Below are 25,644 nucleotides of genomic sequence, written 5' to 3'. Positions count from 1 at the left end.
TGCAAGAGACTCTTCCAAGAAAACCTGAGTTTAGATTAAATTAACTTGCTCAAGCAAAGAGCTTCAGCTGCGTGCCAAAAGGAGGACCACTTGCTGTACGGTATTAATGGATTAAAAAACAAACAAACAAAACCACACTGTTCTCCTTACCTAGACTTATTTTTGGAAGAGGGGAGGGGGAAGGAACGTCATTCTTATGAGAAGGATCAATACGCGGATCGCTGCTAACTCTATTAGCCGCTGCTCTAAACGGAGAGCACGGCTGACACAGGTGGTAAGCCATGTGCTTCTGGACACTTTTAAAAATGCTAATCAGATGCTACACAGGGTTTAACACGCCAATCAATAACGCTCAGATTTAAAGGCAAAAATTAAAGTTACAAACAATGGAGTAAAGTGATGCTGCCAAAAACTTCCTGTAAGCGCCACCCAAAACAAGAAAAATGAAACCAATTTAGCTCCAGATTAAGAAACAGGAACTAGAGATGAATCAATTTAGCCTGTTGGGCTGGGTTGCCATATATCATGGCTCAGCAGTGGAGTGGGAAGCAGCCAGACAGTGTGAAACCCTTCCCCCTCCTTTTCTGTAGGCTTCTAGCTCTGATCCCTGTTATCAATTAATTTAACAGAACCCCTCTACACAGACAAGCACACAGAGCATTCAGACTCCTTAAATGGCAGGACAGAAACTATTTATCACGCACGAATCTCAAAGGAAAGAAGGAGCGGGGGGAGCAGCTAGAATTCTCCACCTGAAACACCATCTTGTTTTCTGAATCTCAGTGAAATAAAGCGCCTTAAATAAAAAGCTCTCCCTGCTACTTTCAAAAGCAACATTATTGGACAGACTCAGCAAGATACTTAAGGCTTTTCCTGTAATTTCTATTGGGTTTTGCTGACTTTTCACGCCTTCTGCAGAACTGAAGCTTTAGCGGGGCAAGGTTATTCCAGAGCAAGGCATGTGTGCATACACGTGCATGCACACACGCACATACACGCTCCCCCCACTTCACAGCGGCGTTAGCACAAGTGTTGTTTAGAGAGGATTCTGGGATCCTTCGAAAGGTGCTAGCTAAAGTCTCTCTGATCAGATTATTAAAGCTATGTCAATTTTATCACTTGAGCTCAAGTGTTCTGGAAAATGTCAAATCCTTTCAGCTCCTGCAGTTTAAAGATTTTCAATAGGAGTGGATCTGGGAGGGTGGAGGGCTGCTGGGCTGACAGGCAGGAGGCCCAAAGGGAAGCCAAGCAGCAGCTCAGACAGAGGCTGACAGATTAGGCCAGAAGGGATGAGTCCTTGCCACCAAGACAGCATGCAACGTTGGCTCACTCTAAGGACAAAGCTGCTTCTGCACTGACCTGTGAGCTCCCAGACTCAGTGATCCTTGGCCAAAGTCTGCTCACTGAGAAGCACTGAACAGCAGATAGCCCACGTTTGGAACATGCTAATAAAAAGCCTTGTAAAAAGGAAAGTGCCGAGACAGCAAAACAATGTTAAAGTTTCCTTTGCAGCAGGGAGTTTCCCCAGTTAACCCCTGACTGTGAACATACGCTTTGCCAGGCTGCCTGAACTGTTAGAGATGCCGAAATGTGCCAGGGACTCAACCTCTCAAGTCAGGACCAGGGGGCAGGAGGAGAACAAACAACATTAAAAACCAAAAATTTTCTGTAAAATCAGCTTAACGTTACCACCAGATTTTCTCCCCATCCCAAATTATCAATGGACCTGACCCCCAAAATGCAAATGTCACCTGTTTAAAATCCACAACTACCTCATTGCTTCCACCTCATTCAAGCTGTTTTGTCTCTCACTTGACCTTGGGGCAACACTTTATGTCAGGCAATAATCAGCTTAAAACACTGCCCCATCCCAATTAATGCAGTTCATGGCAGCAGTGAAGAGCCTGTAGTTTTAGGCTTGGATCGTCAAATCTGCCTGAGCAGTAAGTCACCCTAACAGTGTGTGGAAGGATGCTGAGGTTGTTACTCAAATGCACAGTGCAGATAACATAATTTGTTTCTATCCCGGACCAGGCTGCAAGATATCCAGCGAGCAGAGACAGGAAAGGAGATGTCCAGGAGCCCCTGCACTATTGTATATTCAAACACTGGGACAAACTTCTGAATCAACTGGAAGAGCTGCAGGTAAAAAACCTCAGGAACTGAGACATTATATCCATTAGCAAACACACAAAGGTAAAATCTGGATCTTAAAGGAAAAGAAATTCTCTCAGTGAGGCTTCTGCCAAGTTACAGGGCTGCTGGGATTCCCTTTTGCTGGAGAGATGGAGGGTGGAACATACAGGTACCATGGAGAAAACAGTAGAGAAACCATGTGAAGGACTGCCCTCAAAAACCAAGATGCAACGATAAGGTAACTTCTCTAGTAAAAGCAGGATCCCATGATACATTGATAGAAGAAAACTTGCAGGGAGAATAAAAAAAACAATCGAAGTACAGCTTGACAAGCCAATTGCTTTTGTCAAGTTAAAGCGGGTTTGAATCTTCACCTCCCGTCCAAAGTCCCAGCTCTAGTCTAGGCTGCTATGCACCACAGAACATATTTGAAAACCCACCATAACTAGAATATGGTGGAAAGCATGGATATATCTATTTACATATTTTATAAGAAGGCAATTTGCAGTGGAGAAACCCTTTGGAAGCTGCACTCAATTCCTTGTCACTGGGTACCTGCACACGCAGATATCTGGGGGAGAACTTTCCACAGGCCCTCTGTGGATGCAGCAGCAGCAAGTCAGGACACCCACAGCTCCAAGTCCAGGCTTCGTGTTGGAGCACAACTTCCCTTCTCAGTGGTAAAAGCTTCAAATATGCCTACCCTCAGACTAGCACTGCTTCTAAGAACACCAGATGGGACACTATGGTTCCTTAAAACAAGAAAAATGAAAGCTATCCACTCTGCACTCACTTTTCAATGTCACTGTTCTTACAGGTCTTCTGCATGGTCTCCTGTTTACTGCTTTCACCATTACTTGTTGAGGGCATTTCTGTTGAGGGAAGAACAGACAAATTAGTAAGAGAACATTTGATCACTGCAATGAAATAGTCTGAGCGAGTTACAGTTTCAGAAGCAGAGGAGCCCGATGAGTCATTTTCATGCCGATTCTCGGAAAGAGAGAGAAGAGACCGATGCTACGTGTCCCTGTCTGGCAGGGAGGCCCTCTCTCTGTACAGCACGCTTCTACGATTCGGGGCTGAAGATACTGACTGACCCTTGCAGATGTTCCAGTTGTTTAAGCCAGGATTTAATTCAGAAAGGTTTGATGCAGCTGCCATGCCAAAGTATACTTCTAGAAAGGTGGATCTGGAGCAAATCCACCCAGCCCAGACCGAGCTCTCAGCTTCTGCCTTTTTCTGAGACCCCTCAGACACAGACAGGGAGAAAGATATATGCCAGGTAACTAGTACGACAGAACAGTCTGCTCATAGCTCTCCTCTACTGGCAGTCCCATGGCTCCTCCCAGCACTGGAGGGGATATGAGACACCAGTCGGAGATGAGCCAGATGAACTGTCCTAGGGCCAGCCCCTGGGCTGTAGGTTCAGCACCATGGCTTCACGTAAAAGGTATGAAGAAAACAGCTCATAGCAAGTGCCATCAAGGCTGCTTCCTCATCACCTCTGTGGTAGTAGTTACTGAAGCTGAACACACCTACAAGCAAGTGCTCCTACATCACAGAAAATAAATGCGACTGCCTATCCCACAGAAGAAAATGCCTGCGATAGATATCCTATGTTCTCCATTTAATCATCATGCCCTTGGCAAAACTCCTTCTACCCACTCCCCCTCCCACTGGCAAGCAGTTATGTCTTGTAGGTACTTTCAAGGCTGGGAATCAAATGCCCAAAGCATTACAGTAACAGAACAGGGAACAAAGTCATTGGGACAAGTCTCTTCAGGTCGCTGAGCTTCAGTTCCCTTCCTAAGGGAGCTGAAACAGCACTGCCCAGCTCTGGAAATGGATTTGGCATCTACAGCTGGAATGCGCCAGGTTTTATTATTGTCATATTTCCACTAGGTTGCTGCTTACACTTCCAGTGCTTCTGGCATTAAATAAACCCCAGCAGTCGAATGGGTTTAACACACCACCCCCACCCAATGCTATGAGCTTTCAAATAACGCATGCAAAGGTACAATTTCACATTCACTCATTTGCTCTGGAGTCTCAACAGGTAGGACAGATCCTAGAGTTCCCACTCCAAAGGTGCAGGCTTCAGAGCTGCAGGCTTTTCTTGCCATACAGAGGCCAGCAAGGACAAGACCTACCCAACAGATCATGATACAAGTCTCTAGCATACCCTTTTAAAGAAGAGAAGATGATAAGAAAGCAGTTGAAAAAAACCCAAGCAACAGATGCCTGTGCAGTTTAAACCCCCAGCAGCTGAACACCACCATCTAATAGTCAAGCTCTGATGGCTCCCTCTGTGATACAGCAGTTTGTCTTTTAGTGACATGACAGCAAGTCAATCCAACCCCTACCTCTTACCACCATACCAGTTAAAGTTGCTTTTTTGGGAACTCCCCTGGCTGCCACTGACTACAGTTAATCGTGCTGTAAAGTTTCAAAAAGATAGTGTGGTTGTACATGCATACATATCTGCTGGTACTGTGCAAGAGCACTTGTAACTACCACTTTCCTAACTACTGGCAATCAGAACATATGGAATATCTATCTGCTCTCCTGTAGCATACAAATTAATAAGTTACAAGTTCAACACTCACCGTCGCTGGCCCATTTAGAAAACTCCGGTGTTATTCGAGTACTGGGTGTCCCACCACTAAAAAAGAAAAGGGCAGAATGCTAAAGGTTGAATATGGAAAATTTTGCTGCTCAGGAAAAGCTACCCCTTCCAACAACCACTTCTCTCTCAATACTTCTATCCATCAGCCTAGGCTTCAAAATGTGAGCGGTTGGCCTGCTGCAGGAGGTGTTTTTGTGATAGTCCACATTTCCACTAGTGTTCTCCCAACCTGCACTTCTAGCTGTGACCTCTGCTGAATCACACGGGGGTTGTGATGCTGACTGAAGGCTTGGGATTCAAACAGCACCTGTGACCTAAGGCTCATTTTTGAATACACAATTTCAAAGATGAAAACCTTACTCATGAACAGAAATCCTCTGTGTTGCAATAGCTTCTCCCTTTAAGAATAACTTTACACCTTCACAAGCCCTATCTTTTCCATCTTCCCATGTGAAGAATAGCAGCACTGAAGAACAGACAACTCCTAACCCTGTCTATTCTCTTGTAAGCCAGTAACAGAGACTAAAAGAAAAGAATTTTCTGAGCAGGCTGCACACCTGTGACATTTTAGCTCTATGAGCTAAGTCAGTTGCACTCAAAAGGTAATGTAGATCATGCTTCAGGGCATCAGCTACCCTACTGCATTTCTACAGAAACTTGCCAGAATGTCAAAGTGCTTTTACAAGCAACATCATCTCTCCTGTTTTAGAGATGGGGAAACAAGTCCAGGAGACGTGCAAGGACCTTGCCCAAACAGCAAAACAATGTGTTAGCTGCAAGCCACATGAAGGAACTGGGTCTCCTGGCCTCAGGTCTTCAGTTGTCTCACCAAGCACAAAGTGTCCACAGCCACTGATAAGGGATACTCTGATATCTTCCTGCTACAATACTGCTTTCCTGGCTGTGAAGGAGCTTCAGCATCTTTGAGGCCCTGCCTATGGACTAGCACAGTTAGCAAAGAATTGAATGGACCAATGGTTTGGATCTGGTGTGGCAAATGCCACTTTTCTATGGAGTGGAACCTAATTTTGAACCAGTGTTTGTGACAGGCTAAGCAGTAAGAAAACTTCATTTCACTGTGCTATCAATCATTTCAACCTTGACCTCACAGGATCACTCAGTGAAAGAGATAGAGGGGTAGTTTAAGCCATGTTTTATGCAGGGCAGAGGGCTTAGAAAGCAATCCTACCTCCCTGTTAAGACTCATTTTATTTGCCTGAAATGCTTCCTCAAGTGCCCTGAATGCTGGCTGCCTACATTCTCCACGTATGTATGTGGGCAGAGCACAGATCCTGCCCCGACCTGCCCCAACCCCAGAGCCAAAGGCAGAAGGATTAGTTTGTGTACCCCACAACACATAATGGGATGCAATGAAATCATACCCCAGGTGCCAGACCCCTAATGTGCTGAACAAGATTCAGATGGCATCACATTATACTACTACTAAGAGGCCACATTTAATCGTGAAGCAGGATGATGCATAAGGCCTTAGTACAGCATAGTTTCCCCCATCACTAGAATTCACCTTCTGTCCAGCACCGTTCAGGGAGAAGACGGCACTTGCTGGGCAGTGGGGTGGTTAAGGGAGGGAGAGTGTGCAGGGAGGCTTTATGAGGCTGCACGGGTAGAGACCCACCCGACACACTATGCTTCTTTGTAAGTCTCTCTTGTGCAACCCTTGTGCTCAAGTGAACGGGTATTTTCCACAAATTGAGATTCCCCAAAAGTAATGAAAGCAAATTAGAAAGGCACAGTACTTACTTTAAAACAGCACCTCGGAGCGCCTCCCTCTCTTTGGCTTCACCTGGCTCTTCCCCAGTGCAAGGGATAACGTCTGCCTCTGTGTACCTGAGCACAAGGGGTTAAGGAACATACAGCCTTGCTGCAGACAGGGGAAAGGCTTTTGAGATGGCTGGGACACCACTGGGATACAGAACAAATTCATTCCAACTGGGAACACCTCAAAATAAGAGGGGCTGGTATCCATGGAGGGGCTTGCTTTTAAATCCTGGATTAAGTTTTGTTTTAGGTGGAAAGAAACAGAAAAGTTGTCTGACAGCAACATGACGCCACAGCCCCTTAAAAGAGGAAACCCAATTCCTCAACCTCTGCAAGCCTAACTTGCACAATTCCGCTATTTCTGTTTAAGGTACAGAGATCTTTTACCAGCTAAGGGTTGGGGCTTCAGTCCTTAAAGGCTGGTACAGATTTCAGTAAAATCTAATTCTATAGCTATACATTCCCCATCATCACTGCTAAGTCAATGTCTACCTAATACCCTTGCACTAATTGCTCTTTGATGGCTGTACAGCTGTTGCAGGGCAGAAGTCTGCCCACAGTTCTTCCAGAGCTGTGTCCAAAGAATCTGGCTCCCACATGGAGATGTTCCCAAAAACTGCCCTTAATGATAGTTCTGCCCATGAACTGCCTACTGAAAGGAAAAAGTTCAGTTTCTTAGAATAGCAGGTGAATACTGCTTGAAATATTTACTGCACAAACCCCTGAAAACAAAGGGGTGTCTTGTGGAAAATAAACTCAATTCCTACCCATGAAGCAGGAAAAGCTATCCACATGCAGGAAACCTGGATGGAGACAAGAGATTGCTTATGAAACAGAATACAGAACACTTAACTTTGATCTCCTGCAATGTCTCCTACAGACTTCACCAACTGGGTCTGAAGTAGTGCTGCATCAACAGAAGGATCTCAAAGGCAGCAACTGGGAATCCCTCCTAGTTCAAATAACATGGGAACTAGGGAAGGCAGTGCCATTTCCAGTAGGGTTGGACACAGATTATCCACCACTACCCAGGGCAGTGCTGTTTGAAAGTTAGCTAAAGATGTAACTCCAGGTTCCCTCTCAGTAAGAGCCTTTCAAAAACGATACTGTGGTTTGCCGTATTCAAGTGTGTCGTCTCCATCCACATCCAGGTCAGCGTCGCTGTCTGGATTCTCCTTGCCGCTGCACATGATAAACCCAGAACCTGAAAGAAAATAAAACAAGTGGATGAGCATTTGAATTGGAGTTGAAGTGTAGGAGATCTCCTAAGGACAGTGCGACAGCACCAGTCTGCAGGCTGTCCTTTACTCTTACGGCTTCACAAAAGGTACCATATCTCCAAAGACTGCACAAGAACAATTTTCAGAAGACTGCACAGAAAACACTCACAGAAATGCTCTAACTTCCTGGATTTTATGTTCTAAAATGCCCCTTAACGCTGAAAATGAAACATTCTTGATCTTTTGCTCTCCACACAAGTTATTTTAAAGTTGAAGGCACTGGAAGGGTCTCTCTCAAAGACAGAAAAAAAATTGAAGCAAAATAGAGAAGACTGATTTTTCATAGAAAATAGGGAAGACTGATTTTTCATAAGAGTGGTCAACACACAAACTACACTACTAGCAAGTAAGAGAAGGCCACAGGGACATTCTGAATCAGTCCTTAATTCAGATGCAGATGGCAGGCAGAGGCTAAAATACAATTAGAAATACCTTTTTCTTTTTTAAATGCATTCAGTCATGACTTAGATTTTTACAATACAAAACATTGAAGAATAGCGAACCTGTTTCTAGGAGAAGGAAAAAAGAAAAAAAAAAAAAAATCAGACTCCACAGTCATTAACAGCCCCTTACAAGCACTTCTTATGTGAGCAAGTCCAAGTCAACAAGAGTCCTGCACGTCCAACAAGGGTGAATCGGGCATGGGCTCAGTCCCAACTCCAGCAGGAGGCAAGTGTACACAGTTCCACCTGAGACTGAACTGTGTAACAACTGCCACTTTCTAACAATCTATACATATATTTTGGTTCTCAAGCATTTTGTTGACTGTGTTATTTCTGATCGTAACCAGGCTTCTTTTAATTGAATCTGTGTGCAAACACCTGCAAAGATGAACCTTCACCTGGTATTTGCCACTAAGGTTTATTAATAGCAGGTGAAACTAAGGAAGATATATATTTACCCTTTATGAGAACTAACACTGGATATGCTCTCTCCTATGAGATTGGAAATTAAGCAAAGACCTCCTGAATTCTAGGGTAGTGCAAGGTCCTCATTTGCGTTCAATTCTACAGCAGATCTAAGCTGCTTGGGGACATGAGCTATGCAGACAGAAATTTGCTCACTCTGGCTGCCTCCAGTACGCTCCTTCACTTAGCATTCCACTGTCCAGACAGCAGACCTGGACACCTGGCTCACAGACAGAGGGTACCTGCTGGAACCTGAAGGACCTCGCACATCCAGATGGCTGGTGACCTAAGTCTGTGGCTAGATCAGGGAGCACATCCCACCTGCAAACACTGAAAGAGTAAGATAGACGTAGCCTTGGCTTTGCACAAATGACACAAAAGTGGTACATTTCTGCACTGTGAACGTGGTTCTAAGTGCAGAAGACAGGCTAAAATGAATGTAGAAGCACTGGATATAAGGTGCATGTCTGAAGAATGAGGACACTCCCAAGCGTTAGGGTAGCCCTTTTAGTGCTACAGATCCCTGAGTCTGTTCACCCCACTGGGCTCTCACCAGCACACTTACACAAGCTCAACAGCAAACTTGCACCTTCCCAGCTCAGAAGAGTGAGCTATATTTCTAACAGTCTGCATCTGTGCAGAGAGCAGGGCAAGGCAAAGGTCTCATTTCCAAGGACACCATGCAGACACAGTTCTTTACTGTCGCTCTCTAGGAACGGATGCTCTCACTGATTCATTAAGCCCCCAATAAAATTTGTTTATATGGATTTGATATTTCTCTTCCCTGAATATAAAGAAGGTCCTTAACGAGTGATAACTGTAGCATGACAATGATTTTAAGACTAACCTTTCTGTAGAAGCATAAACTACCTTTTACTTCAAAGTAATTGCCAGCCTTAATTTTCAGCAGAGGTAACAAAACCAGCATCGACAATGTAGCATCCACCATCTGCGCCAGGTACTGCAGGAGCCATGCTCGTAGGTCAGCTCTGTGTTGTCACTGGGGCAGCCCTCTTCCAGCAGACCTCTTATAAAGTGTTTCACATACTGGCTGCACGCTGCCAGCCAACACATGTCACGAGCTGCCTTCTTTTGCTGCAGTGGCTCATCTAGTAAATCTTGAATCCTTCAGTTCATCACCATGTTTGGGAGAAGATTTAGAGGAGTAAGAGAGACCTGTCAAAGAAGCTGGATAGTCTTTCAAAGCTGCCTTAGAACTCATAGTGGGCGATGGGGTGGTAATTTACAGGTATGGCATTTAACCTGCAGTAACACCATCCCCTGCATCTGGCATTACTTTAGCCCATCACTTCTCAAAGGCCATAAACTTTGGACACACAGGTCTCCATTTTTCTTGTAGCTGTGGGAAACACAAATCATGCAAAGCTGGAGCTGTGACTGGCCAGCCCCGGAGGTGATCTGAATGTTAGCCAGACAATGAATACTTGGAGCAAGTGCCTTGGGAGGGGGGAAAGGCGTCCAAAAGAGTGAACCTAAGTGGGACTCCTCCCTGTGTCCCTCTCTCTGCAAGGATGCCAAGCACACAGCAAATATGCACCTTTCCATCTATTTTGTTTCCAAGTGACTCAAGCCAAGTAGTGGTTTATGGTTAGAGCTTAAGAAAAGAAGATCTGCTTACTGTGATACAATTTACAAATATTAAGGCACCTTGACTTCAGAATCTTGGCGTCCTTGCTCTCAAAACCTTTGTACTCAAGAAAATCCCTTTTAAGTCTGAAAGGAAAATACTCCACAGACCTTTTGCTGAATCTAGCTCTATAATAGGAACCACTGCATTCCCAACAGAGTACTACCCACCCTGCACAGGGAGGGTGCAGAGGAAGGGTTTGGACATTGTGTGTTATGATGACAGATACACACTGGGATGTTCTGATACAGCATTTCAGTCAGAGAGGAGGGCATAGCAGAGAAGTTCATAGGTTAAGATGAGGGGCAGGAGAAGGGCAAATTTTCTTTTCTGATCAAACAAGGACTCCCAGGCCAGGGCCTAAAGGAAGCTGCAGTGAGGTGATCCAACTCTCAGATTTTCACCAAATACGGACTTCGGTGGTTTTTTTTTTTTGAACATGACCAAGTGCAATCCATTGCAACATGGTAAAAAAAACTGATTCAGAAACGGTATGCTAAACAAAGTAACCTCCCTGTACTGAGAAAAGAGTGAGTACAAGCTGTACTATCAGTTTTAGGACTTCAGAGGCTGCTTTAAAAAAACAAAAGGAAAAACAAAATCCACAAAATATGTTTCCGATGTGATCAAAAGGTCCATAAATCCCAGTACTGCCACTGCATGCAAGAGAACACCAAAGAACAGGATGCAAAGCTCGGTCCAGCATCACCTGCAGAGCGAACAGCCTGCCACCGGCATCCTAACGCCCTTTCACCTGCAGCAGGGATGGATTTTGAGGCCAGTTCCGGCGGGCTGGGGTTTGGTGCCACAATTTCGACCTGACCCTCCTTGTCTAACTTCCTGGAGTCGCTTCCATGCACAAAGCCAGTGAAAACACCCACGCAGCTGTTCAAATATTTAACGTCTGAACTGCTTGACATTATTCATTCATCTCAGGCTCATTCAAACCAGATTTCTGGACAAGTGCTGTTATAAATGGATTAAGAGGACCACTAAATGCAAGGAAGGCCTGATAGGATCACACCTGCTTCTCGCTAACTCAGCCCAAGTGTAAAGAGGGCTCATAACTTCCAGCTCCTGCCGGTGGTGTACGCTGCCATCCAGGAGCAAGGAAAACGTGAAATGGAGCACAGAGGGCATCGAGCAGAGTAAAATGGCCTTTGCAACGGCATTGTTTTGGACCTGCTAGAGGAGAATGGGAGCTTCCAGAAGACCCCCTACCACTACACTCGGGTGATTTGCAATTCAATAGCACGCACTGGGAACGGAGAAGGATTCCTCCAGCAAGGCTTGGCTTCTGCAGATCACACAGTAATTCATGGCCGTCAGCAACGCTGCCTAGAGCGGACCTCTAAAGCCAACGCCACTACCTAGAGGTCAATGCTCAGGACCAGCACTTTATCCCAATGTGTTAATAAAGTGAAATCCTACAAGTGAATGTTAAGTCATGAGTTTGACTCAGGAATTCACAAGAGACACAATCCTGAGGCTGTTATTCACAGGAGCAGCTGCGAATCTTACAAGCAGAGTCACCTAAGGCCTGAAGAACGTAACTCCACATGTGAATTTGAGAACACTGCTTTCGGATAAAAAATGCAGACTCTCCTATATCTTTCCCTTTCCTTGTTGAAGAATTTTTTGCTCTTGCTGTGCATTTGGTAGGAGGCAACTGCTTGTCATATGCTGCCAGCCTCGATACAATTAGCCTCCTGATGCTAAAGCACCACAATCCTCTGACAGTCTTAATCCCAGCTGCCTCCTTAAGGTCCAGACAAACACAAGTGAGCAGGCAGGTCAGACGCCAGGGCCATTAAGCAGAGAAAAAACAAAGTTACAGCTCTGTCTCCAATCCCCATTGCTCTTGTAGCCAGGTGCTCTGACAAGCAATTCCAGCACTGGTATTGAGTGGCACCTCTATAAACCCTGTGACAGTTTGGGAGACAAACTCCCCCATCAATCAGAATGTACCTATCAAGATCACTTACCTAGAGTGCCCGCCACCCTCCAGCACTGTGTACACAGCTTTGCTTGGGCTGGCCTCGGAGCAGTCTGCCTGAGCACCAATTCAAGGTAGTTTCTGAAAAATTTAGGTACTCTACACAAGCAACAGTGTTCCTGAAATACCGATGCAGAGCTCTGAAAAGCAGAAAAAATTCGCATGCCTCTTCGCTGCCGCCAGGCTGCAGGCACTGGAAGGCTACAGGAATCAGCTGAGCTTGAAGGAGACTGGAAAACACTTCCCACATTCTTCCATGTGCCTATTAATAATGGCTGGAGATAAATTTCATCAGAAATCCTTTTCTTCCCCTTTCTGTAAGTTTTCATAGCACTTTGGTTCCTCCTAAGCCGACCCTTATGCCTAAGCATCCTCTCTGACCTCTACATTGCTTCTCAAATCTCACCTCCTTTGTGCAATCTCCCGATGACCAGTCACCTCAACATCTCTCAAGTGAATGGTGGCTCAAGCTAAGATCGAGAGTCATTAACGTGATATATAAGCAGATTCACAGAACAGATAAAAGGGCCTTACATTCAAGTCCCTCCTTTTCTCCATCACGTTCAGTGGCAGATGGTCAAAGTGACAACATATGCTGCTTCAGGTGCTGGCAGCACTGCTGTTTCCTGCGCAGGCGTCAGCTCACACGGAGAGTGGCAGTCTCAGGAGTACAAAGGTAAGACAACTAGACGAGTGCAGACCCAAACGACCACAGCCAAATTTCATCAGCACAGGTAGGAAAGCAGAGACCTACTGCACCCCATCTCTGCTCCTCAACTCCTATCTGGGCAGATAAGTCAGTTTTAGGGGCCAGCTGTTTTGTATACATTTAATTATCACTCCAAAAAAGACTGAGGAACACAACTAGTATTATTATTTGCACCACCATTACGAATGCAACTACTAGATGCTGCTCACACAGAGGATCAAACTCATCTGTTTAACTAGTGTTTCTCCTGTTTGCCCCACCCAAGGAATGGGGGGGTCAAATCTATACTGGAAATATTCTAGAAATCCAGAATTTTGTGTAAATTCTGTAAGTGGGTCGAAATCCAAATCCATCTCAGGGACGTGCAGCTCTACTGGGGCCTGTTTTGGCTGGGAAGAGGCATTCATTCTGCTTGCAGGTAATTTACACGTGTTCAGGAAAGAAGAAAAAAAAGCCTCCCATAAATCTCCAGAACTGTAGCCTTTACTAATTACACTCCTTGCAGTAACCCCCTTCTACACAACCTCCCTTTCCAGCACGTTCACTCTATTTTCTTAACGAAATGTCACTCGTTGGCTTCTGTGAGAGTAAAAACAATGAAGGCAATAAAAGTAGTTTATGCAGACACACGGCCAGGCCTCACACACACTTCCCGAGAACGGCTCTAAACTGGGTTTATTTCATCAGCTGCTGAAGTATCCCAAACTAGTACTAAGAGGACAAGGTGGCTCGGATACTGTTTTATTTTAAAAGGCATTTGGGAAGAAAGAGAAAACCATAAGAGATTCTTGAAAACAAGAGGAAGGCAGAGATGAGGCCATCCTGAACAGCAGTCTTTCTGCAGATCTGAAACACTTCCCCAGCCATATTTTTGGACAGTGAAATTGTTCCCCGTTTTTTCCTAGCACAAACAGACACAGAATAGTTCTTTTGGTGACTTTCCCAGCCTGTTGCAGGAAAAATGACATTCAGAGGCCGTGAAAAGCTGCTTGCAGGACGAGGGTTTCATTTCTCTGGAGCCAGATCCATTACAAGCAAAACAGTGATTTACCTGGAAAACTGACACCCAACTGTGTCGTTACAGTGTACACCTGAAATAGCAGATGCATCTATCTGATGTCGTCTATTAGCTCCCACAGAGGCACAAATAGGCTGCCAGAGACCTGACTGCTTACCAGTGTCTTGGAGGCTTACAGTGATCTTTGCTAACAGATCAGAAGAACAGCTGCCTTTAAAGAAAGGGCCATATAATTTTATGACCATTAACATCATTTCGCAGCAGCGTGCTGAACAAAGGGCAGGCAAGCTCCGCTGTACAGCATAAGAGCCAGCTGCTGCAAGGCTCGGGGAAGAGGCTTCCCCACCCCTTGCAGGGCTGAGGAGTATGCCGGAGATTTCTTTTACACCTCTCCGTAACCCATCAGGTCCGGATCGTGGCTGCAGAGGGGAAAACACACTCGGACCAAAGGTCTGATCTGGTGTGGCCACTCACGCATGGCTGCCTCCTACAGCCTCATGCTGGCGTGATGCACTAAGGTGAGAACAGTCTCCTGTCTATCTCAAAGGCTGCTCTTCAAAACCCAGAGCTGAAGTACAAAAGCAGCAGCAACAACCACGGTCTTTGCAGCTACGGCTCGTTTTCCACAGTCAGGGAAAGGTGGATCTGAAAGCTTTTGTTCCCCTGGGGAGAGGGTGGAAACAAACAAAAAAGGAAGAGGGAGAATTAAAGTAATCTTGAATCACTAAGCAGATTCACATCACTGGATCAATAAGCACCACTGACAGGGATCACAGGAATGTCGCAACTTTGCCAATAATAAAGCAGCACAGCAGAGCTTGGAGGATGACTTTTCTAAGGCAGCCGAGCATGAAGCAGCAAGGCTGGTGAACAGCTGAAAGTGACACCCTGGCTTACAGCGGGCCACTGCCATTGCTTTAAATAATGATGAGCACAGAGATTGTATTTGTAGGGGAAAGATAGCCAAGGACTGGAAAACCAAGGGCTAAATTTCACAGGCCAAACCCATATGTTCTTCCCCCCCAAACTAATTCTTTTCTAGGCTGGAAAGAAGAAAGAAAAATCAGTGCTAATTTAATCAATTGATCAGCCTATTGATTGCAAAACTGGAGCTGCTAGTTAGCCATGTGCTGTAATGCCCTCAACTCTGAAACCACAAAACACACCATTGATTTCTTCACTTCCAGCTCCAAAACAAGAAATAAAGCCCTGCTTTCAGTGGCAAAGCAACTTCCTTGTCCGGGGAGAAGATGCAAGCAAAGGAGAAAAGAGGCCAGGAAACAGGGACAGACGCATCTTGCAAGGTTCAAACTGAAATTAGTTACAGATGCAGTCACAGTGTCTTGTGTAAACTCTATCGATTGGGTGGCTGACAGTCTTGGGAGCCTCCATACTAGGACAATCAATCCGGCTGCAGTGTCACCTGCCACTTTGCTGAACAGTTGACAATGCAATTATCCAGTGTGGAGGCAGGGAGTTGGCGTGTGTCAAACGCAGTTAGCCACTTTCCGGGCACTACTCGATAATGCGTTTCACCGCTGAGTGTAAGAGACGACATGCGGAGACAGGAGCTGTTTAGAGCCATTGAGACCTGTGCTCCCTTCTTCTTTTAGAAAAATCTCACTGCCCCTGACTTAACAACTGTATTCTAAAATGCTATTAAAATCATGTCCATCAACTATTGGCTGTTTAAAGCTGAAGTTTGACCTGAGTGTCCAAGAAGTAGGTTGCAGTTCTAGCAAAACTGCAGACACTTGGAAAAAAAAAAAAAAATTATCAAATGACTGTCTAAAAGCCTGGGACTTTCAAAACCAAAGCAGACAGACCACTAGAAAAATGGATTGCAGAGAGCAGCTAAGCAAGTGCAGCAGATGGGACTGGAAGATCTTATGCTGCATGTCTGAGATCTAGGAAAATTGAAGTTTAAAGAGATGCTGTCAACTTGAAACCCAGTCAATTTCAAAAAATTGAGTAGTTTCAGGTGCTCTACCTGCTCCCTTACTCCCCCTGCCAATTTTCACGGTGTTACAACTGCATTTTCTGTTTTCTTTTTAATTAATTTTTTTCCTTCTTCCTCTGTTGCTGGGTGACAGACATCCTTTCTCCTCCTCCAAGTACGATACATAATACTGTCAAATGGAGAGAATTCCCCTTCTTCCCACAGAAAATCTTTTCCTGGTTAGAGTGGCTGTCAGCATTACGTAAATCAAACAGCAAGGTTTAGTTGATTGTGCTCCTTTTAGCTAATGCGTTCTGGCAGTTTGAGCATAAAAATTAGGTTCTTACATTTTTGCGTGTGTTCAAGTTAACAAAAATGTACTATCAACAATCATGACTTTTAACAGCTATAAACAGCAATTTCTTTTTTTCAATTAATGTGACTTTTACTTTGCTGAGTCCCATTGATTACTTCGTGGTCCAAAATGAAGAAAACACTGTTCCCTGAAGCATTATGTGAACTTTGAACACATGTGATATCGAGCATCAATTACATGGTGGATCATGATGGCTTTTGTAGGTAAGGCAGAAATTCAGATTTTTTTTTCTTTTAAAATCATGTACTATTCTCATCTGTTTGTCCTGCTCACTAAAGTCAACTTCTGATATTAATATTCAGTACAATGCCCAAGAGACATTTATTAGCCACAGAATCTCTTAAATTCTATATGTGAATACAAACTATGGAGAAATGGCCACGTAGAGCCCATCTGATTACTGTATGTAACACTATGTAAACATATCTTAGCATTTTTAGGTCAACTATTACCTTATGGACAAGTACTTGCTCTCAAAGGAGAGAGGTGCAAACATTAAGGAGTGCTTGGGCTACTCCATCAGACAAGTACAAAGTACTGTCCTTCAGCAACAGGGGGATTACTAGGATTACCACCATTTTAAACAAGGGCTGAGGTAAGGCATACGAGTGCTCTGGGACTGAGCAGCCCTCTAAAGCGGGGAAAAAGCTTAGAACAAGCACTTGAGAAACATGAAATTTATACATCTTGCCCACTTGGAAGCTTACGGCAGGTAGAAGATAGAAAACCAAATATAGGAAGGCTAAAATACTGAGAGGCTGGGAAGGATGTTCAGGTGTATAGATGCATTCACCTTAGAGACTAAGCAACGAAGGACGTTGACACTGGAAATGTGACAGAGAAAGGCACTGAACTGAGCTCTTGCTAAGTGGGAGGAAGATTAAGAATTTCATTATGGCAAAGATTCCCTATACTCTTACTACAGACTGCTCTTGCATCCACGCTGAAGTTTGCTTTAGCCTGCCAGGGTAAAATGAATGAATTCTGACTCATCTACACAGAAATGGGGAAAATTATTCTAGTTACTAGACCATTCTACCAAAAGGCCTAAACATGCCAGTGACATCTTCTGTTTCCCACACAGTCTCTTTGGAGAAGTCACACTTTTACCGTTCAGCTCAAATTCTTTTGCTGGATTTGAGTATATCAGTTTACATCCTCTTATAGTACGATCTTAAATGCAGCCTGAACCTCCCGGCATGGAAAAATGGAAAACCTCCTTGCCTCCTGAAGCTTTCCTGCATGCCTCATTATATTTTTTCTGAAAAAGAGGGCACAGCTGGCTGCTAGGTGAGATTCTAGAGCAAGACGTGTAAGCTCTGTTGCCAGCTTTGCTACTATCTTTATAACATTAGAGAAGATGCTTCTCCATGCTTCAGTTTCCAGAAATGTGTCAAACACAGATTTTGCAGAGTATTGTTGTAGAGTTTGATGTTCATGAAATTGCACTGAGAAGCGCAACCGAGTTTTCCTCCTCTATTTGGAGCTTTCTGCCAGGCAGTTACCAGACACAAGTGAAGTCACTGTGTTCACGAACACCTGCTGCTGAGGCAGGAAAACTGAAAAGCATCTACTTAGATTTTGAGGACAGGACCTCACACTTAAGAGCATGCTTCTAATGTCGCATGTATTTAGAAGCAGAACAAATTAGAAGAGCATATAGCTATCACCCCAATGCTCTTTCTTGGACCACTAACCCATGCTGGACGAAGGCTGGCCTACAACATTTGCTGCTCAAACTGAAGCACATCTTGATTCTGCAGAGACAGAAAGCTGACAGTGGGACTGCAGCTATCTGCTGGAAACTTTTAGACATTTTAATACAGTCCCAGTTTCCAGGCAGCTGCCCTAACTGTACATGACATGAGATCCAATGCAAATGGGCACCCAAGGATAACTGTAGTTTGTTACAGCTTATAAGGCTTTACCAAGTCCCTCTATGCTTCCGCTAAGTTGTGCTGTTCTTTTCCCTTGATAAGACATTAATGAACAGATGCGAGCCCTTTCCTAACTTGGGAGGAGGGCAGCATGGAGAAATAAAGAGAAACTTCAGAGTTAAGTAATCCCTGTGTGTTTCTCCTTCTTCAAGGTATCTTAATCTATCAGACAGATCCTTATCATGTTGATCTTTCTTAGAAAGTATCCTTCCCTGAAAATGCCCTGCTTACCATTTTAACATTTTCAAAGTCTTTCTCTCTTCTGTGTTATTTTTGATGCAACTGATCTGCTGAAGGAAAAGAAACCCAGAAAAGCAGTGGTGACTAGCTTGCTACTGTGCCCAGAAGGCGGCTTTTTGGTGGGGGAGCTGGACGGGAGAAGAGGAGGACGGGGCGGGTGGAAAGAACTTAGCTACAATTCTTCAATTCTTTCATATCTAAAGAGGACAGCAATCTCTGTTCTATCAAACCGCGCGATTCGTGCTTTAAATGGTACTTGCTGCTAGCTTACTTTCCCTGTCTCTGTCTCTCTCCCTTTGAAGCAGACTGGACAGCTTCCTCAAGCTGGCGTTATCACTCCCTCTAACCACTCTTGGCAGGCAATCTAATTCCCCCTGAAAAGGTCACCGCCATTTTAACTGCCTTTCAATCACATTAAGCACGCTGCCGCTCGTGCTCAGAGCACTGCGCCTGCAGCTCTCCTGACTGAGGTGCGATCGATAAACTGACATCCCGTCCCCCACCCGATCTCCCCAACCGCCCCATCCGCTGCTCGCCTCCTTCCCCTCTCCTGGACAAGCAGCCTTCCCGGAACGGATGGCGAGAGACCAAGTGACAAAAACCTCTCCTCAAAGGTGAAGCAGCAGAAGGGAGCTGCTAACTTGGCATTTACTAATCTTTGTCCCATCTGCTAAGAAACAGAAGGGTGCAAGCATCCCCCCCTCCTTCCCTAGACCTACAGAGGCAGCGACTTCACAGGACACTTTGCTCAGGCACCGGTCCAGACACCTTTGAAGCTCTGTTAAAAAGAACAAGCCTCCCTCAAGCTTCCCTCAATGCAATCATTACCGTTCTCTCTCCCCCGTGCTGCTGTTTTTTTTTTCAGCTACAAGTTATGTGTTCCACCCATCGATCCCTGTGTAAGACACTGTTTTAAGTCCTCTTGCCTTTTGACTGTGCTAAGCCGTTTAGGAGATGACAGCGGCTTCTATCAGTGCGAAGCTGATGCGATTCTTTTCAGATAAAGCACTTTTTTTTCCACTTCCCCCCTCCCTTTTCCTTCTTTCAAGTAAGAGACATACACACAAAAAGAGACACTGAATCTTTCAAAGAAAAAAAACCCTTTTGAACTTCCCTCAGGAATTCTTTAAAGGGATAACCTTACAGTGTAAACACTGAGGGTAATGTGCATCCATTCTGGAGAGGGAACAGAAGAATTGCTACAAATACGTTGAGCATTAAAAAAAAAACATCAGAGAGGGAGCCACTTGATGCTTTCACTTGCGAAGCCGGGTTGGCTTCCTAAACACAGAAACTCATTAGACAAAGATGGCATGAAATAATCCCCTGCAACAAAGAGCTTCGGAGAGGGATGATCCAGAGACATGGGGATAGGTGGTTACTGAATGTTCAGGTATTTCAAGAGAAATTTTAGTCTTGCGACACTGTTCAAAGATAGGGAAATATTTAATTATTACATCTGTATAGCTTTTCACTTTGAAGCATCAGCTTGATTTAAACAGCGCTTGGTATTTCATGCTGTAGCCTTCTGTACCCATCCCAAACAGAAGCAAGAACTCTCCTGCTACAAACCCCTCCTTCAAGCAGGACCTCTGCTGAAACAAAGTGGTTCCAAATCCTATATAATTGCCAATAATCTTAAGTTACATCCTCCAGTTTTGGGTAAGCAAATTAAGCAACAGCAAATGATGCTTTAAGAAGCCAGGAGGACAGCTAGAAGTACAAAATATTTCCTGACTGAATGCCTTCACCAAACCCAACAGCTTAAGAGACAACACACTGATCCCAGCACTTCTCAGTTACATCATATTCCTACTTGCTGCCATCTCCTGTTCTTTCCACCTGCTGCCTCAAGTATGCCAAGCTGTGGCAGGCAAGGAGGTGTGCTTTGGCTCTGCTGCACTAGACCCGACTGGGGATTTGCAGCTGCAACACCAACACAGAAGACAAAGAATTTCCACCTTCTAAGACAGCCCCTCAGGTGAGAGGAGCAAGTTTTCCCTGCAACCCCTTTGGAAGCAAGAAAGCTTCATCCTAGGAACGACACAAGTGAGAGTTTCAGCCTGTGATTGCTCCCTAATATTAGACCACCTTCCAGAAAACCTGAGCAGGGCTGTTCATTTCCCTGACCTTTCTGTTTTCAAGAAGAAAAACCCCAGGATCTCCCAACCTTCCCCCACCTGAGAACCTGGCAGGATCTTTCATATAATAAGCAAAGAGTTTTCCTCACCTTGAGAGTGATATGAGTTTTATTCGTTAACCAAAAATGATAAAAAGAAGCAGCCAGGACCTGTGGTAAGTTTGAGTCACTTCTGTCATGCTGCCCAATGGTCTGACTGACTCATGCAATACACGCTGGCCACAGTGTCCCACTCCCTCTTTGCCCAGCTGTGACATCTCCTCAAAGCAACACACCATTAAAACCAAAATTAATGAGACACATGGACACCTACTTTCCCCTCTGGTTTTATGTATTTCCCCGTGTCATCTCTTTAGACACTGGTGACATCCCTGTAGCCTGGCAAAGGCTGTCTGGCATTATAAAAGGCCTTCGATTTCCACATCGCTGCTACATCTCAGCAAAGGGAACAGAGCCAAACACAAAGCCTCAGGTGACGGGGGTTAACGAGGGCCTTGCTAACTCCACAAAAAGCAGTTTTAAGCATTAGAAAGCATCTCCAAAATGTTGTGCTGTGCTTCAGGGCTGTAAATTAAGAATTCTGTCCCTAAAACAAGGCAAGAGCCAACACTGGCAGAGAAAGGAAAAAGACAAGTCACCTTAAGGTTACCTGAGAGTGCACAAAGCAGGCCTGACTGATGGAGACCTCTGAATGCCAGCAGCCAGAGACAATACGAGAACCATAAAAGGGAGCATGAAAAAGTATAACTTGCTTAAAAAGAAATACAATCAGCCAGCTACAGGAGATCATTCCAGCTTTGCTTTGGCTTCCCAAATTTTACAGAAACTTCTTGCGCAGAATAGGTAGGTACCCTGCAGATATTATCTGGTCATCCCAAAATACTAGGTGGAAAGTTGGTGGCAAAAAGCTCCCCTGTTTAGGGAAGAGGACACCTCTCTAGAGGACCTGTTGAATCCAGCTGCCAGCAGAGGTGTGCTCCAGAGGAGGAAGGGCAGGGAGAAACGCATGCCCTAGGGACCTGCCAGCTGCTCAGGTGGAGTCATTTCTTCAGCAGTGGCTTTGCCTCTAAAAGCTGCACAGAGAGGATGCTCCTCACTACAAATGCTACAGGGAGATTCCTGTGCTTGTGAGCTGATCTACAGACACCTTTCATGCAGCAAGACAAAGGGAAGAAGTCTAATCCAAAAGCCTTCCCATCAGGATGATTACGGAGAGTTTTAGAACTGCATCTGGTTGTGCTCTACTCTTCTCCTAGTCTTCTGATCCTTTACTGGATCTGTTCATGTAACTAAACACTCTTGAAGGTGTCATGAAGGTCTCAAAAAGGGAAGAAGAGACAGACCCCATACTTCCTGATGGAAGCAACGCTATTTCTAAGTATGAAATACAGAAGTACCTGTCCATGTGCGTGCAGCCATCTAGCAGGGGTTACAGCCCTGACTGTTGCTAGAATCTGTCTAACCTCTGGTGGAGGAAAGCTGTTGATCTATATAACGCAAGCTAACACATTTGAGAATTCCTTAAAATAAAGAAGAAAATGCAACAAGGAGCAAGTACTTTGCATTTACACAGCCCAATCACATCAGTTACACACATTTCATCCACCTGAAGCCTCATTCAAAAGAGGGTCTCCACATGACTCAAGCAGTATGAAAGGTTCAGATCACACTTCAGTGAGTTAGCTCAAAACCAACTGGGAATGTTAACCAGGTGAAGACAGCATAATGTCCACACCTAAGGAACCACAAGATTGTGCTCTCCTCAAACTCAGGTGTTCGGTGGGGGTGAAGGAAGAAACTACGCATGCACAAAAAAGGGCAGAAATGAACCGAGTAGCTTTTTCTAATCAGGACTAGCAGTGACAACAACAGAGGCACACAGACATCCCATGCTTCCCCACTACGGATTGTAGTAACTATACTACATTAACATAGTCTAAGGCCCTGCATGGTCTCATCAGACCTCTACCTGGAATCATGTACAAACTCAACTCTCCATGCAGGCACGAAAAAAGTTAAGGCAGGTAAGGCTACAGACACAGGAAGCGACAGTGTGAGCTTTACTGGGTAGCCTTTAAAACCAAAAGAAGCTGCTCCTTCACCTCTGTGCTCCTCATCATCTGCTCTGCTACAACCCAGCTACAATTTAATTTCAGAGGAAGGTAAGAGCAGATCAGGAGCGTTAGGTTGTCAGTGAGCACACGGCCGGCTTTTAAGTCCAACTCCCTTATGTAGTAGCGTTTCCCCTTGAGATATTTTAAATTAAAATCCAAGCTGATACAGGAAGAGATCACATCCCATCCTCTTTATTGAACGCAGGGAGCCAGCATTCCTCTTCTCATTAGGCATGCACTACGTGGATTGCTTGCAAGAGACTCTCCTTAGTGCCAGAGGTTCACGCCAACGAACAGTTTAGTAAATCCTCCTCTTCGAGGCCAAAGGGCTGAGTGTAAGAAAGGGGCCAGGTTTCTAGCTAAAATTACATTCACCAATAAAGCTCACGAGAGGTCAAATTTTGCCATAACTCACTCTCTTCTCAGTAACTGATTTCCCCGTCACTGGGGAAGGAGCAAAAGAAGGAGGAAAAATAAAATGTGTTTGTCTGGGAGCCCTAAGGGCTTGCTGTGCTGGAGGTGCAGAGCAGGTTCCTGGATTCTCATTTATCAACCTTAAAAGGGATGGAGTGATAAATGCACAACCGGCCCTTTAATATTTTATGCAGGTGCTAAAGCGACTTAGCTGTCACCTTCAATACATCACCAGAGGCCGATACACCAGCTTTCGTCACTCCAGGCTGGGAATTTTTACAATTTCATTTCTATTTCCCTCTCTTCACATATTTCCACGTATTTCTTACTATGTGTAGCATAAAAAGCTATTTTCCCCAAATGATCTTCCCATTCTACCCATTCCTACTCATTCCCTCTTCAGCCACATTTCTTGAGCAAGAAATAACGCCACGCTTTTGTTCAAAATTTGCACAAATTTTGACTCTCATCATTCAAGAGAGGCAGAAAGCTGAAATCACTTTACATTCTGGCAAAGGCTGAAGGTCCCGCCCTTTGTGAAAAGCAAATCTCTAGGTCCCTCCCTTGAAAGATAGACAATGATCAACTTCCACAACAGAATGATTTACAAGGGCCCCCAAAACACTGGCGCACCTCGAAATCCTCCCTCTAGGAGAGTAGTAGCCCGTATCCTCTTCTGCCCGCACCATTCGTACTCTTCAAAGCGGTTGCCGTTCTCATTCTCGATGTCCACAGAGTCATCCTCAGTCATGCATGAACCTTCTCTCTGCACAGGGTAAAGCAGGGGCAGCGCGTTGAGATGCATGAAATAACTCTTTGGGGTTAATAACTCAGGGTGGGATGGAGAAGAAAAGCTGGACTGTTCCCAGGACAGCTAAGTATAGAGCGGACAGCAGCATCTACTCCCACCCCCATTCCCAGTGATCTAAATCTAGAAGTAAATGGGTGCTGGAAGAACTTGACAACCTTAAGATCAAAATAAGTTGCAAGGTTCATCATGTTTACACATGGAAATTTAAGCTCTGGTTCCTGAAACAATGCTGGCGGGCATTTCAACATGCATCCCCCTACCTTGCATGCAATTCCCCTATCATGTAGAATGTTCTCCTAGAGCGTATTTTTTGGGGCACAGTGATCAAAAGACACCTCTCTTTACACCATGCACCTCTTGAGGCAACAAGAATGAATTTGTTAGCATCTCTATTGTGGGCTTTCATGAAAAACTAGCACAGAAAGCCCTACGACACAACTCTCTCCCTCCCCTAGGGCTTGCTCCTCCTTCTTCCTTGCTGTCTTTGGGATGAACAGTGAGAGAATGGTTCTGCTCAAATGCACTTCCTGGAGAAGATGGTCATGCAACATTCACAAATGGCAGTCTGTTACAAAAGAACCCAACAAAAAATAATTCTAATGTTGTCAAAGGTAGAGATCAGAAAGAACTCTTCTTGCTGTGCTACACAGAAAGCATGAAGTCCTACAAAAGGCTTCATAAACTTCAATAGCTCTACCTTTACAGTCTACAACTTATATTTCAGTAACAGTGAAAGGGTGCATAAAGTTACTAATGCAACACGGGAGAAAAATCCAGAAGAATCCATCTTCCAAGACAAAGAGAAGTGACTACAGATCTTAAGGAGACATAGTTAGCATTGCCTGCAAGCTCAGCAATGTTAGTTTTTGCCCCATGTTAGGTCAACTGCAGACAAAGCTGGGAGTAGGGAGAAGGGAATGGCAGCTGGTGATTCTGCTGCGCCTCTACCTTTGCAAGGCATTGTTCCACATGCCTACTCATCTCCTCCTCGGATCCTGACAGAGGTCGGCTGCAGAGGGGACATACCTGCCCTTCGTCTTGCTTCCTCCGTTTCATTTTTCCAATCCGAGCTGCATGGAGAAACCAGGGAAAGAAAACAAACAAACAAAAAAAACACACAAAAAAAGGAAGACATGTCAAGTTTGCAGATCCACTCTTCTCTCTATTTGCTCAGCTCCAAATAAAAAACCCTTGGCAGAAATAGTAAGATTTCACACCAGAAAATCCCATTGCAACTCCCTATTCTGATCTCCATAAAAAGTACAGAGACTGTTACTTAGCACTTTCCAGATTAAGACTGTAACCTGTGGCTGAGTACAGCCTGACTTCACAAAGGCAGCTGCTCGCGATTTAATAACTAGGAGATGGAATATCTGCCGCACATCCCCAGGTAAGTTATTCAAATGGTTAAATACTTTCTCTTGGGAGCCTAAATTGTTTTCAAAGTTGAGTGATCAAGCCACTGAATCCTGTTCTGGATTTTGCCTTCTAAGTCTGAGACCCATCCACTAACACCTCTATTTCCTATACAGGAACTTGCTCAGACCGTAGAAGGATGATGTAGCACCTGAAA

The 25,644-nt window shown here is 44.7% G+C and overlaps 1 protein-coding gene across 2 annotated transcripts in view; it reads right to left on the bottom strand.

Annotated features, from left to right (window-relative positions):
* The window catches only part of RNF220 (ring finger protein 220), a 49,327-nt gene extending 24,191 nt beyond the window's left edge, over positions 1-25,136 (bottom strand). Inside the window, exons 1-6 of one of the 2 annotated variants that reach the window (XM_009581503.1) lie at positions 25,020-25,136; positions 23,894-24,026; positions 7,649-7,745; positions 6,524-6,610; positions 4,743-4,798; positions 2,930-3,008 (exon numbers count right to left, since the gene is read on the bottom strand). In XM_009581503.1, the coding sequence (XP_009579798.1) occupies positions 2,930-3,008; positions 4,743-4,798; positions 6,524-6,610; positions 7,649-7,745; positions 23,894-24,026; positions 25,020-25,127 (560 nt within the window). In that variant the 5' untranslated portion in view covers positions 25,128-25,136. The remainder of the gene's footprint in view (positions 1-2,929; positions 3,009-4,742; positions 4,799-6,523; positions 6,611-7,648; positions 7,746-23,893; positions 24,027-25,019) is intronic. The other variant, XM_009581504.1, reaches the window with a different exon arrangement.
* Positions 25,137-25,644: the final 508 nt, after the last annotated feature.

Source organism: Fulmarus glacialis, unplaced genomic scaffold (assembly GCF_000690835.1).
Source record: "Fulmarus glacialis isolate BGI_N327 unplaced genomic scaffold, ASM69083v1 scaffold10647, whole genome shotgun sequence".
Lineage (NCBI taxonomy): Eukaryota > Metazoa > Chordata > Aves > Procellariiformes > Procellariidae > Fulmarus > Fulmarus glacialis.
Note: the sequence above shows the minus strand (reverse complement) of the source record. Positions and strands in the feature narration are given on the sequence as shown.